Source organism: Peromyscus maniculatus, chromosome 21 (genome assembly GCF_049852395.1).
Source record: "Peromyscus maniculatus bairdii isolate BWxNUB_F1_BW_parent chromosome 21, HU_Pman_BW_mat_3.1, whole genome shotgun sequence".
In the NCBI taxonomy this organism is placed as follows: Eukaryota; Metazoa; Chordata; class Mammalia; order Rodentia; family Cricetidae; genus Peromyscus; species Peromyscus maniculatus.
Window position 1 is genome coordinate 25,942,623 of NC_134872.1, and position 17,471 is coordinate 25,960,093.

Here is a 17,471-nt window from a genome sequence, read left to right on the forward strand (position 1 = left end):
GACCAAGCCACTAGGAATATTTATGGCCATTCACAATATAGTGGTGGAAACACAAATAACTGTAATATATTTTTATTATACATGTTTTTTCCCAAATCGATAATAATTATAAATGGGGGGTTGGGGATTTAGCTCAGCGGTAGAGCGCTTGAAGGTCCTGGGTTCAGTCTTCAGCTCCAGGAAAAAAAAATTATAAATGGAATGCTAAGACAGCAGAGGGAAGGTGGTGAATGATTGTGCAGAAGCTGTTTGTTGCTACTGTCTTAGTATTTCAATCACTGTTGAAAATATTAATGTATTTATATCTTATGGTATTCTTTCATCTGTGCTGAACCAGGATTTCCCATTCTTGTTATTTTTGGTGCTTTGGGAAGGATTTCTTTCTTTCCTTTTCTCCTTCTTCTTCTTCTGGCTGAATTGGTGTTTGAACCTAAGGCTCTGTGTAGCCGTAAGTTTCTCTGGTCCTGACACACACACACACACACACACACACACACACACACACACACACACCCATCCCGCAGCCGCTTGGTCTCAAGTAAACACACAGAGACTTATATTATTTACAAACTGTATGGCCTATGGGTCAGGCTTCTTGCTATCTAGCTCTTATAACATAACTCAACCCATTTCCATTCATCTATATGTTGCCGTGTGGCTGTGGCATTACTGGTCTGCTAGCATCTTGTTGCTCCTTGGGCAGCAGGCTGGTGTCTCCTCCAGCTCCACCCTTCTTCATCTCATCTTTAGTTTGAATGTACTACCTAACCATATCCCGTCCTGCCATAGGCCAATGCAGCTTTATTTATCAACCAATCAGAGCAACACATATTCTCAGCGCACAGAAAGACATCCCACAGCAGCTCTGCCATGAAGCTATACCCCAAGCCTCTGGACAGGATTTTTTTGTTGCAGGGTGATGCCTTGTTTATTATGGAATGTTTAGCCATGTCTCCAACCCCTCTCCATCAGATACTCAGTAGTTCTGTTCCCCTAGATGTCATGGAAAATACTCCCAAAAATTTCCAAATAGTCACCCGGGGGGAAGTCGTCCCCTTTTTAGAATTGCTTTGTGGAATTGATGATCACTTAGTGGCTTATGTCTCATCCCTAACACTGCTACCTTTAAATTGATTACCCATTACACAAGTCATCAATGGTTTATAGAAGCCAGGCATGGGGGCACAGGCCTTCAGTCCCAGCACTTCTTAAGTGGAGGTAGGTGAGTTCAAGGCCAGTCTGGTCTCTATAGTGAGTTCCAGACCAGACAGGGCTACAAAGTGAGACCCTGTTTAGAAAAACAAAACAAAACCATCTGTAGAAAATAAGACATTAGTAGCATAGCCATTCAACTCTTTGATATAAAATACCTTTTTAAAATTTTCTTGGCTGGGAGGTGGTGGCTCATGCCTCTAATCCCAGCAATCTGGAGACAGAGGCAGACGAATCTTTGTGAGTTCCAGGCCAGCCTGGTCTACAGAGGGGATTCCAGGACAGACTGGAATACAAAGAGAAATCCTTTCTTCAAAAAACAAACAAAAAATTTTCTTAACGTGCATGGGTGTTTCCTTGCAAGTACCTATGTTTACCATGTGTACCTAGTGCCCACAGAGGCCAGTAGAGTGCATCAGGTCCTTTACAACTGGAGTTACAGACAGTTTCAGTCACCATTTGGATAGTGAGACCAAAGTTGGGTCATCTGCAAGAGCAGCAAAAGATCTTAACTGTTGAGCCCTCTCTCTAGCCTCTGATAGGAAAGTTCTTATGGAGGAAATTGTATCAATGATTGATGTAAAAATCATCCCCTTTCCTTTTTTTAGATGTTTGTGTGTTGAATACTTGGTGTTTAGTCTTCACAGGGACAGAATACTAATAGGACTTCCAGAGAGTAAGAGTTCTTCAGAACTGAAAATATGTTGGCATGCATTCCTTACTTATTGCTACATAATGAATCACCTTACAATTTACTGGCTATGTATGTTTTTAATCCCAGTTCCTGGGAGGCAGAGTCAGGTGGATAGTTGTGAGTTCAAGATTAGCAAGTTCCAGGCCAGCCAGGGCTAGATAGACCCAAAAAACAAACAAACAAACCAAAACAAAGTCTTGGTGGCTTAAAACAACAATAAACATTACAAACTTTACAGGTGCTGTGGATCAGAAATTGAGTAGATTGTTTCGTGATTCTTTTTTTTTTTTTTTTTTTGGTTTTTCGAGACAGGGTTTCTCTGTGTAGCTTTGCGACTTTCCTGGAACTCACTTGGTAGCCCAGGCTGGCCTCGAACTCACAGAGATCTGCTTGGCTCTGCCTCCCCAGTGCTGGGATTAAAGGCGTGCGCCACCACTGTTTTGAGATTCTACTCGAAGGGTCTTTTACAAAATTGCAGTCAGGGCTGGAGAGATGGCTCAGTGTTTAAGAGCACTGGCTGCTCTTCCAGAGGACCCGGGTTCAATTCCCAGCACCCACAGGGCAGCTCACAACTGTCTGTAACTCCAATTCCAGGGGATCTGATACTCTCACACAGACATATGTCAGCAAAACACCAATGCACATAAATCTTAAAAAAAATTTGCACTCAGAATGTTCAATAGGTCTGGAGTCATCTGAAGACTTGATCAGGGATGAAGAGGAGAGTTTCCATGTTGGGATACTCAGGGAGTTGGCAAATTAATGGCCATTTTCAGAAGCGCTAGGAGATGACCTCTGCCTGAGGCTCTATGACAGGGGAAGTGACCTCTATAGAAATACGTGACCCAGGGGAAACCAAGGCAGCAGCACTTGAGACAGCCACCCCACTTTATTTCCATCTTAGTCGGTTGGCCACACAAACCAGCTTTCATAGACTCTGAGGATGGACCACACACTAGGAGAGAAGGCTCCCGTGGAGCTAGGCCTGACACTGGAGACCCGGAGACCGTTGTGCAGCAGAAGGAGAAAGAGTCATCAACAGCATTAGAACTTGAGCAAGCGCGGTGGTACACCACATAATCTTTGCATTCAGGAGACTGAGGCAGGAGGATCACAAGGGCAAGGTCAGCCTGAGAAGGGTACTAAGACCATTTCCGGGACAAGAAGAAAAACAAGGGCTGGTGAGATGGCACATCTGATGAACGTGCTGGCTGAGCAACCTGAAGACGGGAGTTCAAGTCCCAGAAGGGACATCTATACGTTCTGCTCTGGACTGCACGCCTCCCACAATAAATGAGCATAAAAACATGACAAGGAAAATAAGGCCGGGCGGTGGCAGCGCATACCTTTAGTCCCAGCACTCGGGAGGCAGAGGCAGGCGGATCTTTGTGAGTTTGAGGCCAGCCTGGTCTACAGAGCAAGATTTAGGAAAGGCACAAAGCTACACAGAGAAACCCAGTCCAAAAAAAAAAAAAAAAAAAAAAAAAAAAGGAAAATAAATAACCAAAGACAGATAGTTGGAATACAGGAAGCAAAGTGAAAATCCACTCAGGAGGCTCAATCTAGAGTTCAAGTAATTCCAGGAAGAGGGCTGGGGATGTTGCCTAGGGGTAGAGTGCTGGATTGGGATACATGAGGTTCTGGGTTCAATCCTCAGCTCCACAAAGGGAAAAGGAAATCCAGGTACAGAGAGGGTGGGGGAGAAAATAAAATGGACTGGAGCAAACCACCAAAGAAATTTAGAAAGATTGCAGGCTACACAGTCAACACAGGACGGTCACGCACATCACATTGACAAGCTGGAGAGGGAACGATTTAAATCCCATTTACAATAGTGTAGAAGCTACGGGTACCTAGAGATAAGTTTAACAAAAGATGTGTTTGACCGAGAACTATAAAAAATGGTGAAGGACACTAAAAAAGATCTAAAAATTAGGAAAATGTACCATGTCCATGAACGGAAGACCCAATATTGTTTTTATACTTCCTTGATTCAAGATTACGCTAACATTTTAGTAGTCAAGACAGTGAGATGGTGTGTATAGATATAGAAAGTCTAGAAGAAAGAGACCCTTATTCTACAATCAATTGATTTTTTCTAAAAAAGCAAAAAACCCAAACCCTTATATATATATGGATTTTTTTTTTGAGCTGAGGATCGAACCCAGGGTCTTGCACTTGCTAGGCAAGCGCTCTACCACTGAGCTAAATCCCCAACCCCTATATATATGGATGTTTTGCTGAATGTCTGTGCATAACATGCTTTGGTGGTGCCCATGGAGGCCAGAAGAGGGCATCAGTTTGGAGCCACTGTTTGGATGCTGGGAATCAAATCTCATCGCTTGGAAGTGCAGCCAGCAAGTGCTTTTCATTTAGCTGAGCCATCTTTCCAGCCCCAATGGATAGATTTCTGACAAGCATACCAAAGCAACTTAGAGGGGCAAGTTTTTTGAGCAAATGGGGCTAGAATCATGCGAACACAGTTAAGCTGTCAGATCTTAGACTACGTCCATTGTTGCTCTCTCTTTCGTTCATTTGTAAGAGGGTCTGGAGCCCAGCAGGTCTTTGCTGGCCTTTTAACTCACAACAGTTCTACTTCTGCCTCCGGAATGCTTGGATCACAGGTATGAACCGCTTTGGCTGTCTTTCCCTCTCTTACAGAGTGGCTGATGCTCCTTTGTCAAACAATCTGGTGCTCAGTCCCCATCCCACCCCCCACCTCCCCGACCCTCAAGGTAGCCCTGGCTGTCCTGGAACTCACTATGTAGACCAGGCTGGCCTCAAACTCAGGATCCACCTGTCCCTGCCTCCCAAGTGCTGGGATTAAAGCCGTGTGTTACCACTGCTTGATATCACAGGTTTTTAAACAAAAGAATGTTGAGCTATATACTCCTTCTCTGTCTCCATACTATTTTTTTTTAACCTTTTTGTAAATCTGGCCAGTGGCAACACTGGCAGGTAATCCCCAGTACTGAGGAGGCTGAAGGTAGGACGAGTGTGTTTCTTGACAGCCGGGGCTACATAGAATGCTCCAGACAAGCCTGGGCCACCTAGTGAAACCCTGTCTCAACAATAAATAGATACACAAACATCCATCTGATCCAAAGCTTCCTGGTACAGAAATCTTTAAACCTTGTTTTCAGATATTTTTTTTTTATTTTTTTTAATTTATTTATTTATTTATTATGTATACAGAATGTATGACCAGAAGAGAGCACCAGACCTTATTACAGATGGTTGTGAGCCACCATGTGGTTGCTGGGAATTGAACTCAGGACCTCTGGAAGAGCAATCAGTACTCTTAACCTCTAAGCCATTTCTCCAGCCCTGTTTTCAGATATTATAATTTTAGGCTAGAGATCCCCCCTCTATGTATGCAGGAAGCCCAGGGATTGATTTATCTGCAGCAAAGCATAAAACCCGCACGAGACTGCTGCAATCCCAGCATTGGGAAGGCACATCGGAGGTGGAGGCGTGACCAAACATTTAAGGACCTCCTCCACTTGAGTTCAGCCTACACCTCGTGAGACCCTGTCGAAAAAGGAGGAGGAGGAGGAGGAAGAGGAGGAAGAGGAGGAGGAAGGAGAAAGGAGAAGCAGCAGCAGTAGCAGCACCAAACTTCCAGTTTTGGAATTCTGTCGCGATTAGAGACCACGGTCTCATATCAACCTTTAAACATTTTAGACTTGCAGACTTGGCACACCTGCTTGCCACGTTGAATTTTGTTAGGACGGGAGGAGAGTTTCCCTCTCGAGTTCGAGTAAAGGTTCAGCTCGGAAGCCTTCGTAGTATTCCATCCATCCTCAGATCTTCTAGGCCGCCACAACGGCGATTGGGTCACGGTGGTTGTAGGGACGTGTTTTGCACTCTCCCGGAACTTTTAGGAAGGGCTGTTACGGAGGGGAGGAGGGCGGAACCCGTTTGTGAGCCCAGCTACTCTGGCTTGGAGGGAACGGCCGCGAGCCGTCCCTGGACGGCAAAGGATGTGCTCTAAGACTAGTTTTTCTCCCTATTGGTCTCTCTGGAGGTGAAAAAGCCAAGAGTTCTCGGGAGCGAGGCGGGAAACCGCTTCAGGTGAGATTAAGGTGCGAAGGTCGGAAACGCAGCCAGCCTGCAAGGACACGCGTCCCGCATAAACCCCAACTTCCTTCCCAGCCGCTCAAACTTCTCTAAGGGGAGAGGAAATGGGTGTGCCGGGGGAGGAGTTCCACTGCGCACTGCTCATCATGTGACAGACAGCTCTAGGGTAGCAGGACGGGGGAGACCGCTCTTCGACCCCTCCCATCTGACGTCACCCGCAGCGACCACGCCTCTCACCCGAAGGGCGGGGCAAAGAAACCCCGCCTCGAAACGGCCTTTTCCCGGAGGGCGGGGCCTCCAGTGGGGGGCGGGGCCCGAGGCGAGGAGGGAGGGGTGGAAAAAAAAAGGAGTGGTCACGTGCGGCTGGTGGCCTGCGGTCACGTGACGGGCGGCGGGGGCGCAGGCAGCCAGGCTGGGAGTTCTCCGGAGGAAAAGCCAAGTGAAGTGGGGGGACCCGGCGGCGGCGGCGGCGGCGACAATGGTGAGTGCGCGGCGGTGTGCGCGGCCGTCCCCTGCGGGGGCTCGGTGCGCGCGGCGGGACTCCAACGGCGGGCGCGGCGCCGAGCCTGCAGGGAAGGGGCGCGGAGCGGTGAGGCCTGACCGGCTGCCCGGTCCCGGGCCAGGCCTGAGCACCTGCGGCCGGCCGCACTGTCCTGGCCATGTCGGAGCCTCTGCCCGCCTTCCTCGACCGGTTTTGGGGGCCGTGGCTGGGCACCCGCAGCCCGCCCAGCCGGAGCCCCGCGGCCTCGCCTTCCAGGGTAGCCGGGGACAGCCCGTGCCCAGACCCTCAGTTCCGGACTCTGCCTAGACCCGCTCACCTTCCTCCCTCGTCCCGAGCTCGATAAAGTCCGCTTGTTTTCTTTAAGCTGCATCTGGGGACTTTCTGCGATTTCATGACCCGGGTGGAGGCTTTTGGCATTTGTAGACTAGGATAGGGGAAAGAGAAAAGGGTGTCGGAACGGCGGGGACCCTCATTTATCTCCAGACGCCGATTTAAGCACTTGGTTTCACTTCCTTCCCTCAGCGGTTTCTACAACGTAGCGCTTTGGGATGTTGCAATGTCTTGGGAGCCAGGGAGGGAGGAAAATCAGAGCACTTAACCACACTTAATGGGAAGCATCATTGGGCACGGTACTGTTTAACTGTGCCCACAGTCGTCTTTAGATCGGAGCTCATTTGGCTTATGTTATTTAGCCTGTACACCCTGAGAGCCTTCAGTGGGCCACCTGCTCTCCCAAGCTCACCAGTTTCACTAAACTGCTTGGGACTTTTAGTTTAGACCAAGCCAGCCGGGTCTATTTAAAAAAAACGTTGCTTTGATTAAATAATTTAAGTCAGAAATCACGTTGCTTTCACTAGAGATGGGGGGACGGGGAAGAGGAGGTTCATTCTGGGAGCTTTTTCTTAAACACGTTATTTTGGGTGATCCCAGGGACAGATAAACTGTAAGGCTCGCCGTCCGCTCCCTTGCAGCTCAGACTAAGGAGTGAGTTAACGATTTGTTCGGATAATTAGTTTAAGGTGGAAATTACAAATGCAATAAGTAAGAAGGAATATTTGGGTGTTAGGGAACCTTTCTTTCATTGTTTATAATTTGAAAAGGAGCATAAACAGCTCTCTTAACTTTTTGGTTATATTTGTAATTAGTCCTTCTAGTTGTGTTCAAGAGCAATTTATTTTTATTTTCAAAATATTGGCCAAACAAACGAAATTATAAAGCTTTAAAACCTTGAAATGGCCACACATGTATATATGTCTGGGAATTTGCTGTTTCATTGTGTGTGGGCTCAGTGAATACATTGTGGAAGCCTTGGTTCCCCTCTCCATTTCTTCTTTCTTTTTCCCTTAATGAAAGTTTTTCATATATATATATTTAATTATGTTTTTCCTTTTCCTCAAGTTCTGTTTCTTTACATCCACCAGACTTGGTGAGTTTTCTTAAATGGAGGCCAAAAACTTTGTTAAATTTTTTTCTGTATCCACGTGTGATTTTGTTAGATGGTAATGCTCAATAATGGGATTTTAAATTATAAGAAACAGTTTCTTTTCTTTTTCTTTTTTTGAGTGTATGTGGTTTCTTTTTTAAATGCAAGGCCTTGCTATTTCGACCTTGTTGGCCTGGTATTTCCTGTGTGTGTAGCCCAAATGCGGCTTGAATTTGTGGCAGTTCTTTTGCCTCGACCTTTCAAGTGCTGAGATGACAGGTATTGTTAGCCCATATGCAGGGCATTGAGACCCAAGAGTTTTAACTTTTATATTAATTTACAGTATTTCTCCTGAAGTGATTTTGTGTGTGTGTGTGTGTGTGTGTGTGTGTGTGTGTGTGTGTGTGTTTCTCAGGAGCCAACTGAAGGTTTTGCACCAGTTAGGGAAAAGATCCACCACTGAGCTGTTTCTCCAGCCCTCAAGTCTCAAATCCTTTGTGCTTTGTTTGGCTTCTTTCAAGTGAGATCCAGGAAACCAAGCAAACAAAACAAACAACAAAACAAACCACCACAATAGCCAAAGACACCCCCCCCCCAAAAAAAAAAAAAAAAGGACAGATGAATATGTGATGCTGAATATGTGATGCTGGTGTCTGGAGCTGGAGAGATGCTCAGAGGGGAAGAGCACTCACTGCTCTCACAGGATCTCAGCACCTACATGGCACTTCACAGTTATATGTAATTCCAGTTTCGGGAGATCCGACACCCTCTTCTGGCTTCCAATGGAACTGCATACACATGGTGCACATACATTACAAAGCACTCATACACTTACAGAAAAACAAGTTAAAACATTTTAAAAGTTGGGTCTAGTTATGATAAGCCACATGATCCGAGTTCAGTCCCCAGAACCCATGTGGTAGAAGGAGAGAATCAATTTGCAGAGTGTCCTCTGACCTCCACGTATGTGCTGTGACATGCTTGAGCCACCCTTTAACACAATAAATAAACAAATAAATAATAAAAGTAAGACAAAAATCAATGAGAGGCAGGCGTGGTGGCGCATGCTTGCAGGCCGGGAAGTAGAGGTGAGAGTTAGTTGCTCTAAGTTCCTGGCTAGCTTGGGCTGCACTGCAGTGGTGGTTATGGGGTCCTCCCACCTCCCAGTGTACATCTCGAAGTAAAACAGTTCAAACCAAGTCTTTGGGTGCAAACAAGCTCTTTTCTCAGATTTGTTGTTGTTTTTCTGCTTGTGTTGTCAAAATGTTCAGTAGAAGATGTCTATAATTGGAGGCTTTTAAAGTGAGAGCGGTTCCCTTGTTAAAGTGCTGCTCATCATTTCTCCTCTTCATATGCTGTACTAAGCTTTGAAAAGGATCTTCTGAGCAATTTAATTTTGTTAAAATAGTGCTTAATTTGCATCTTTAAATGTCAGCTTTCAAATTGGGAAGGCCGTTCTGCCTGTTACATAGAGTATATATGTGGGGGAAAGTTGCCATATTTCATTTGATATGTAAAACAGCTTCCATGGCTTCCAAGTCTTACTTTCCTCTCAGGAGCTTTGGGGAGTATACAGTTAGGGAGAGAATCATTTTCGTTTCTTGCCTGTGTCTTGTAACAGGAGCTGATGGGGGCACTGTGGGAAGGGGAGTCCACCTTGTTTTCCCACCAGCTGCCTTGCTTTAACAAGGCAGACTCAGTTTCCCTGTTTCTTTTTTTTTTTTTTTTTTTTGGTTTTTTCGAGACAGGGTTTCTCTGTGTAGCTTTGCGCCTTTCCTGGAACTCGCTTTGGAGACCAGGCTGGCCTCGAACTCACAGAGATCCGCCTGCCTCTGCCTCCCGAGTGCTGGGATTAAAGGCGTGCGCCACCACCGCCCGGCAGTTTCCCTGTTTCAAATGGGCAGCTCCGTGGGTAGATTGTCTTCCCCCTTGTCAGTTTTTCTTCCTGCCCCCACTCCCTCCCTTGCTGCCTCCCTGACTTGCACGCAGTGGATAATTGCTAACTATCAGGCAATCAGATTTGAGCTGCACAGACAGAAGTCTTTGGGGACAAATGCACTGTTTACTGTTTTGCTTTTTAAAGAAGTTTTGACTTTCAAGACTTGGTGTCAGAAAGGTAACTAGGACACCGGGCATGGTGTTGAATGTTGCCTGGGATTGAGACAAGAGAGATCTCAAGTTTAAGCCAACCTGGGCAGCTTAGACCCAGTCTCAGGCTGGAGGAAAAGGAATCAGAAGAGGATGGTCAAGCTCAGTGGTGGAACATAATAATCACAGGCCCTGGGTTCAGTCTTCTCTGCCTGAAAGAAATCAAAACGGGCCAGGCAGTTGTAATGCAGGCCTTTAATCCCAGCACTCGGGAGGCAGAGGCAGGTGGATCTCTGTGAGTTCGAGGCCAGCCTGATGTACAGAGTGAAATCCAGGACAGGTACCAAAACTACACAGAGAAACCCTGTCTTCAAAAACAAAAACAAACAAACAAACGAACAAACAAAAAACCAGCTGGGAGTGGACCATGCAGATCATCTGCCTGCTATTTTCTCTTCTAAATATTTAACTAATACAAGTTTTCTTTTCTTTTCTTTTTTTTTTTTTTCGAGACAGGGTTTCTCTGTGTAGCTTTGCGCCTTGCCTGGAACTCACTTTGTAGAACAGGCTGGCCTCGAACTCACAGAGATCCGCCTGGCTCTGCCTCCCGAGTGCTGGGATTAAAGGCATGCACCACCACCGCCTGGCAATACAAGTTTTCTTATTAAAGTTAGCTTTCTGATTAAATTTTGAGTTTGTTTGTAATGTTGCTAAAAAAAAAAAAAGTTAAAAACTATCATCACAGAAAGAAAATTACTGTGTGTCTTCGGAGCATGTCAAAAGTACTAGTTTGTAGTTAGTTATTTGAAATTGTCCCTTCTGTTGGGGCTGGAGAGGTGGCTCAGCAGTTAAGAGAACTGGCTGCTCTCTTAGAGATGACCTGGGTTCAATTCCTAGCACTCACACAGTGGCTCACAGCCACTTGTGACTCCTGTTCCAGAGGATTTGATGCCTTCTTTAGACCTCTACGGGCGCACACATACAGACATAACCACAGGCAAAACATCTATACAATAAAAATGAAGATAAAAATGGGCAGTGGTGCTGCAGGTCTTTAATCCCAGCACTCAGGAGGCAGAAGCAGGTGGACCTCTGAGTTGGAGGCCAACCTGGTCTGGTCCACAGAAGGAGTTCCAGATAGTTAGGGCTACACAGAGAAACCCTGCCTTGGAAAAAAAAACAAAAACAAAAAACAAAAAACAAAACAAAAAAACAAAAAAAAGATACAAATAAATAAAAAAGTATTTATGAGAGAGAGAGAGAGAGAGAGAGAGAGAGAGAGAGAGAGAGAGAGAGAGAGAGAGAGGGAGAGAACGGTTTGGTCATTGGGTCACCTGTGACCCACATAATCTCAGGAGGCTCCTTAGATTGTGTACTGTCGTTATCTGTCAACCCTAGGACAGAGCTGATGCTTAATGAGTTCCAGACTTAGACTTTGCTACCTTCTGAGGAAGGGTTTGGGTCACCAACAATTAGAGATTTTACTCCATTTTCTTGACCGTAGTCACTTATTTTCTGTTATTAGAATGGTGTGTGTGTATTGAAAATTAACACTCCCCAGGTATTTGAGGCCTTGTTTCAAATACTATAAACTGCTTTTAGGCTCTGTTTTCAGTGATGAACAAAGGAGAAAATATCTGGTCTCACAGAGTCATAAAGCTCCTCAGCCTGGAGACCAAAACTTGCAGAATCCAGTTTTCACTAGGGTGTCAGGTAAAGCCCTTACAGAGATGAGTCAGCCACCAAAGGCTGAGTGAGTCAGGCTGTAGTACTTTGCCTGGCTCTAGGACAAGGGGGAGGGGGCAAATTTGATGAACTTCTGCATTTGAGGCTATTGTATCTGGAGAGCTGGTAGGTCTATCTAAGCCACATCAGAGAATATAGTGTATGTGTGTTTAAAATAATATATTTGAAGTCATCATTACCTATAAAGATTTTACATAATGGAACCAAAGCAATGGCTCAGTGGTTAAGAGCACTGGCTACTCTTCCAGAGGACCCAGTTCAAGTCCCAGCACCCACATGATGGCTCATAACTGTCTAACTGTATTCCCAGGGGATCTGATGCCTTCTTGTGGGCTCTTCTGGCACCAGGCATGCACATGGTGCACAGACTTATGTGCATGCTAAACACTCACTCATACACAATAAATGAGAAAAAATTGTACAAATTGATGAACTCCACCAAGTGAACATCAAGAGCTCAGATACAATATTATCAGATACATTAGCACCTGGGTTGGGCATAGTGGCCCATCCCTTAAATGCCAGAGCTCAAGAGGCAGAGGTAGGTGGGTCCCTGTGATTTTTGAGGCCAGCCTGGGCTATGTGATGAGACCCTGCCTCAAAGAAACAATATGTATATTACTTATATGTAATACATACATTAGCACTCAGCTCCTCTGTAGCTTTGTAGGTTCTTTGTTGCTGTTTGTTTACCTCTGTTTTTAGACAGGTCCTGTTCTGTAGCCTGGGCTGTCCTGGAACTCACTTACATAGGCTAGGCTGCCTTGAACTTTTGTAAGCCTCCTGCCTCTGCTTCCTAAGTGCTGAGATTATAGGTATTCATCACCATGGCCAACTGCCAAAGTACAGTTTTTTTAATTGAAGAAATACTTGCTGTCATTTATTGTGTGTGCGTGCTTATGCACGCACATGCCACAGTGCATGTGTGGAAGTCAGAGGACATAGTGTGGGCATTGGTTTTCTCCTTCTGTCATACAGATCCTAGCTAATAAACTCAGGTTATAAGGCATGGTTCCAGGCACATACACTCAATGAGTCTTCTCTCTGGCCCCAAACTGCTCTCTAATGTAGTTCCACTTTATAAGCTTTCCAGCCTGTTGCAATATTTAAAAGAAGTGCTGTGATCAGATTGGTTTTTATTTTATTAGAATTTCATTATGACATTTTCTTTTTATTTCTGAGTTGTGTGCTATGGATACAAGCAGTCACACCCACAGTCAGCTTTTTTTTTTTTTTTTTTTTCTCACATGGGTACGGGGGTCTGAACTCAGGTCCTCTCCCCAGCTCCCATTATGACGTCTTCATACTTAGGTATCATTGTACTTTGCTTATATTTGCGGCCTTCTTAACTCTCCTTTGTCTTCATTCCCTCCCTTCCTTGCTAGTCTCTTCCTCCTCTCAAATAATTCCTCTCTGCTTTTGTGATATATGTGTGTGTGTGTGTGTGTGTGTGTGTGTGGTGTGTGTATACATGTAGTTAAATAGAGATTCTGTTTGAGAATTTTGCAGTATTTGTCTTTTTGAGATTGCTTTACTTAACATCATGATTAGATGAATGTTTTTAAAAGGTCACTGGTTTTTTTGTGCAGAACAGAGTAGAAAGGGGGCATATAGATAGGCACTGGTGTTGGGGGGTTGTGCCTGTGCACCTAGCTACCTTGAAGGCTGAGGTAAGAGGACTGCTCCAGCTTTCTGGGTAGAGACCAAATTGAGCAACATAGAAGGACCCCATGAAAGCACACATGAGAAAGGATATAGGCCGGTGTGATGGGAGGCTGTCACCCTTAACATTTTAAAGACTAGAACGTCGTCGTCGTTGTTAGTGATCACACAGTCCATGGCTGTATCTAGATGTCGGCTCATTGTTGGCTGCTGCATTGCCAGCTGGAGAGCTTTGTCATTGGGAAGCGCTTATCTGACGTTACAGTGCCTCTGTGTTTTCTTTGGAAATGTTTTAGGAATTTCATTCGTCTCGAATGTTTGTTAGTGCCAGCTTTACTCGTCTTGTGTGTTGTAACACATTCTGTCCAGACCTGATAGGGCAGAGATTTTATGGTAATTAGTTCACTCTGCTGACACTGGAGCTTGAGGGTTACTTTAGACTGTGCAAGGTTTTCTCTGATGGAAGTCTCTTAGGGGTCTACACTTGCATGTAAGAAATTGACTTCCTATACTTTTGATAAGTTAGTGTTTGATTATTGTGTAGGTTACCTGTGGAAATGATTGACGTTATAGCACGTTCAAGTTCTTTTTTCATTTTGGTGGTAAAAATTATAACATGAAGTCTATTCTCCGAATTGTGAATTAGATACAGTGTTAACTGTGTGCGCACTGTGCTCAGTTCAGGTCGTTGCTTTGGTTTGATGGCAGAGCTGGGGATTGGATGCAGGTGCGTTTAATTAAGGCGATCCCTTCTGTTCGGTTTTCATGTAGAATTTAATACTTTTTAACTCATAGATTAGTAATTTGCTTGACTTTAAAATAGAAGTAATTAAGTTTGAATTTCAAAATGTAGTGACTGGCTAAACATGATAATAATGAGCATTTTAATTTTGTTTTAGAGTTTTCTTGGAGGCTTTTTTGGTCCCATTTGTGAGATCGATGTTGCCCTTAATGATGGGGAGACCAGAAAAATGGCAGAAATGAAAACTGAAGATGGCAAAGTCGAAAAACACTATCTCTTCTATGACGGAGAATCTGTTTCAGGAAAGGTAAACTTTTGTTTGGCCAATTACCTAATTTTAGGATATTAGAATCAGTAATCAAAATAGTCTGTGCTGTATCCAAATCTGGATGATTGTGTTAGAAACAAAGTTTTTTTTTTTTTTTTTTTTTTTTTAGGTCAACTAAAATCCTTGATGGATTAAGAACAGTAACAGGAAGATGCTTTCCATGGGAGGGTCTTGGGGCAGGGTATTTGACTTTCACAAACATTTTTTTTTTTTTTTTTTTTTTTTTTTCCAGACAGGGTTTCTCTGTGTAGCTTTGCGCCTTTCCTGGAACTCACTTGGTAGCCCAGGTTGGCCTCGAACTCACAGAGATCCGCCTGCCTCTGCCTCTCGAGTGCTGGGATTAAAGGTGTGCGCCACCAACGCCCGTTTCACAAACATTTTTATTTCTCCTTTAGATAAAGTTGAGTTAGAGAGATGGAGTCGTTGTCCGGGGTGGCGTACAAAGGGTTCTCTCTGACTGTAGCTTGCCCCTCCATGCTGTCTTTCTGTCACATTTGTTCTTGTTTCTTCATTTGGGGGCCAGGCCTCAGCTCTTGGGATGTGTCTGTGTGGTTAGGTACATTTAAGATACCTTCTTCTGTAACAGTCTAGCCTCTCTTGCCTTTTCTTTACTCAATATGTGTGAAATCCTTCCTCTCCTTCTTTCTTGTCTCATGTAGCCCAGGCTGGTCTCAAAATCCCTGTGTTAAAATTGTGGTCCTTTTTCTGTGTCCCCTCTAAAACAGTGGGATTACAGGATAGACTACCATACTTGCCTAACCCTTTATTTTTTAGAACAGTTTCAGATTTTCAGAAAAATTGGGTAAAATACAAACTTCTTTATATTGCCTCCTCTTCACCACTCCTCCGTATATAGTATAACAATACAACATTTGCTTGTTATTGTTGTATATTGAGATAAGCTCACGTAACCCAGGCTGACCTCAGACTATAGTGATTTAGTCTTCCTGCCTCAGCCTCCTGAGTTCTGGAATTGAATTCATGAACCACTACACCAGGTTTAGTGTGGTAGATTTTTAAAAATTAGTGAACCAAAGCCAGCCATAGTGGTATGTGTCTGTAATCCCATGCTTGGCGGTAGAGGCCTGAGGTAAGGAGGTTAGGGTTATCTTTTGTTAGGGAGTGCCAGCCAACCTGTATTACATAAGACCCTGTCTTTAAAAAAAAAAAAACAACAAAAAAAAACAATGAATTGTGAACCAGTATTGGTAGATTGCTTTATAGTTTAGTTAGAGTTCACGCTTGGTGTTGCATATTCTATGGGTTTGATAAATGCATATTGTTAGGTATCATCATTTGAATATCATGCAGAATGGCTTAATTATCCTACAAATTCCCCTCTGCTGCTCCTGGTCACGCCTCTCTGGCACCTGTACCTACACCAGTCTCCAAAGCCTATGGCCACTATGATTTTACCTTTCCCAGAATGCCATGTAGTTGGAATCATGCTTTACGAAGCCCTTTTAGATAAGTGTTTATGTCTATTTGATGTTCCTCAGTATCTTCTTGTGATCGGTAGCGCATTTGTTTTTAACATTAAATAGTACTCTTGTGCTGGCCATGGCTCAGGTCTATACTTTCAAGCATTTGGCATGCTGAAAAGGCTGATGGGTTGCTTCAGGTATGAGGCTGCCATACCTAGGCTACAGAAATAGTGATTTCCAGACAGGCCTGAGCTGTAGAGCAGGCTGTCTCAAAGCACGAGTATGTGTCTTTTGTACGGATGCTGGTGTTTTGATTTTTTTCCCCATTCGCCTACTGAAGACTGTCTTGACTGTTTCCAAGTTCTGCTCAGTTTGCTACGTAATTGACTTTCATATTGGTGTGTAGGGCTTCATATATATTTGAGATTTATTTTTATTTGTTTTGTGTGTGAATGTGAAAGTTTGGGCATACAGAGAGCTTGTGTTGGTCAGAGGACAGCTTTTCTGGCCTCTGCCGTGTTTTAGAGGCCGTTTCTTATTATTTTTCCCACTGGTTGCATCTGTGAAGGTCTGGCTGATTCCCCATTCCCACCTTCCATCTGGCTGTTGGAGTGCTGGGGCCAGGAATTACAGCTAGGAGCCACGCCTGGCTTTTTGACATGGTTTCCTTTCCTACATAGGTTCTGGAGCTTGTACGACAAGAGCTTGTACCTGCGGCGCCATCTCACTGGCCTCTTTCGTATGTTTTTGATGGGAGTCTTTTATAGCTGGGTATGGTGGGGTGGGGCGGGCACTCCTGTAATCCTAGCATTTGGGAGTTTGAGTTTGAGCCAGTCTAGGCTACATGAGAGCCAGTGTACAAGAGGAGAAAGGGTTTTATTTATTTTGTTGTAGAGTTGTTTTCTTTTCCTTTCTTCCTTTTTTTTTTTTTTTTTTTTTTTTTTTTTTGGTGAGGATAGTAGTTGACACAGGGTTTCTCTGTGTAGCCCTGGCTGTCCTGAAACTCAACTCTGTAGACCAGGCTGGCCTTGAACTCAGAGATCCTACCTCTGCTTCCTGAGTCCTTGGATTGAAGGTGTGTGCCCCTCCCCCATCCACCCCCACTTTTGTTTGTTTTCTAAAGACAGGATCTCACTATGTAGCCTTTGCTGGACTAGAACTCAGTATGTTCCACAGGCTGTCCTACTCAGACATCTCTCTGCCTCTGCCTCTAGAGTGTTGTGATTAAAGCCCAGGCTTTTTTTTTTTTTAATTCCCTCTGCTGTCTTGACTTGACTTTCCACTCAGTTTTTTATTTCTCTCTTCTAATTAGCAGGTGATTGATGTTTCCTTTTTGTTCTTTTCAGATCTAGTTTAGGCATTTTCCAACCACAGCCAGGACACAAAGTTATTCTGTTTTCTTTCACCCGAGTTTTTAAATTATATGTCCTGTCCTGGTTCTTAATTCATTTGAAATTGATTTTGCTTTATTGTAAAAGTCAAACGTGTCCCCACACTTGGACCTACAGTAACCCAGGGCATGCATTGAACAAGTCACCCTTCCTCTCATTGTTCTCTAATGGCACCTTGG

General features: G+C 44.4%; 1 protein-coding gene across 7 annotated transcripts in view; it reads left to right on the forward strand.

Moving 5' to 3' along the window:
• The first annotated feature begins 5,795 nt into the window (after positions 1–5,795).
• Vps26a (VPS26 retromer complex component A) overlaps positions 5,796–17,471 on the forward strand; it is a 37,021-nt gene continuing 25,345 nt past the window's right edge. Inside the window, exons 1-4 of one of the 7 annotated variants that reach the window (XM_076557166.1) lie at positions 6,526–6,744; positions 7,419–7,472; positions 7,887–7,914; positions 14,307–14,456. In XM_076557166.1, coding sequence (XP_076413281.1) covers positions 14,379–14,456 — 78 coding nt within the window. In that variant the 5' untranslated portion in view covers positions 6,526–6,744; positions 7,419–7,472; positions 7,887–7,914; positions 14,307–14,378. Of the gene's footprint in view, positions 6,468–6,493; positions 6,833–7,418; positions 7,473–7,886; positions 7,915–14,306; positions 14,457–17,471 lie in introns of those variants that run through there. The other 6 variants (XM_076557165.1, XM_076557164.1, XM_076557167.1 and 3 more) reach the window with 6 other exon arrangements.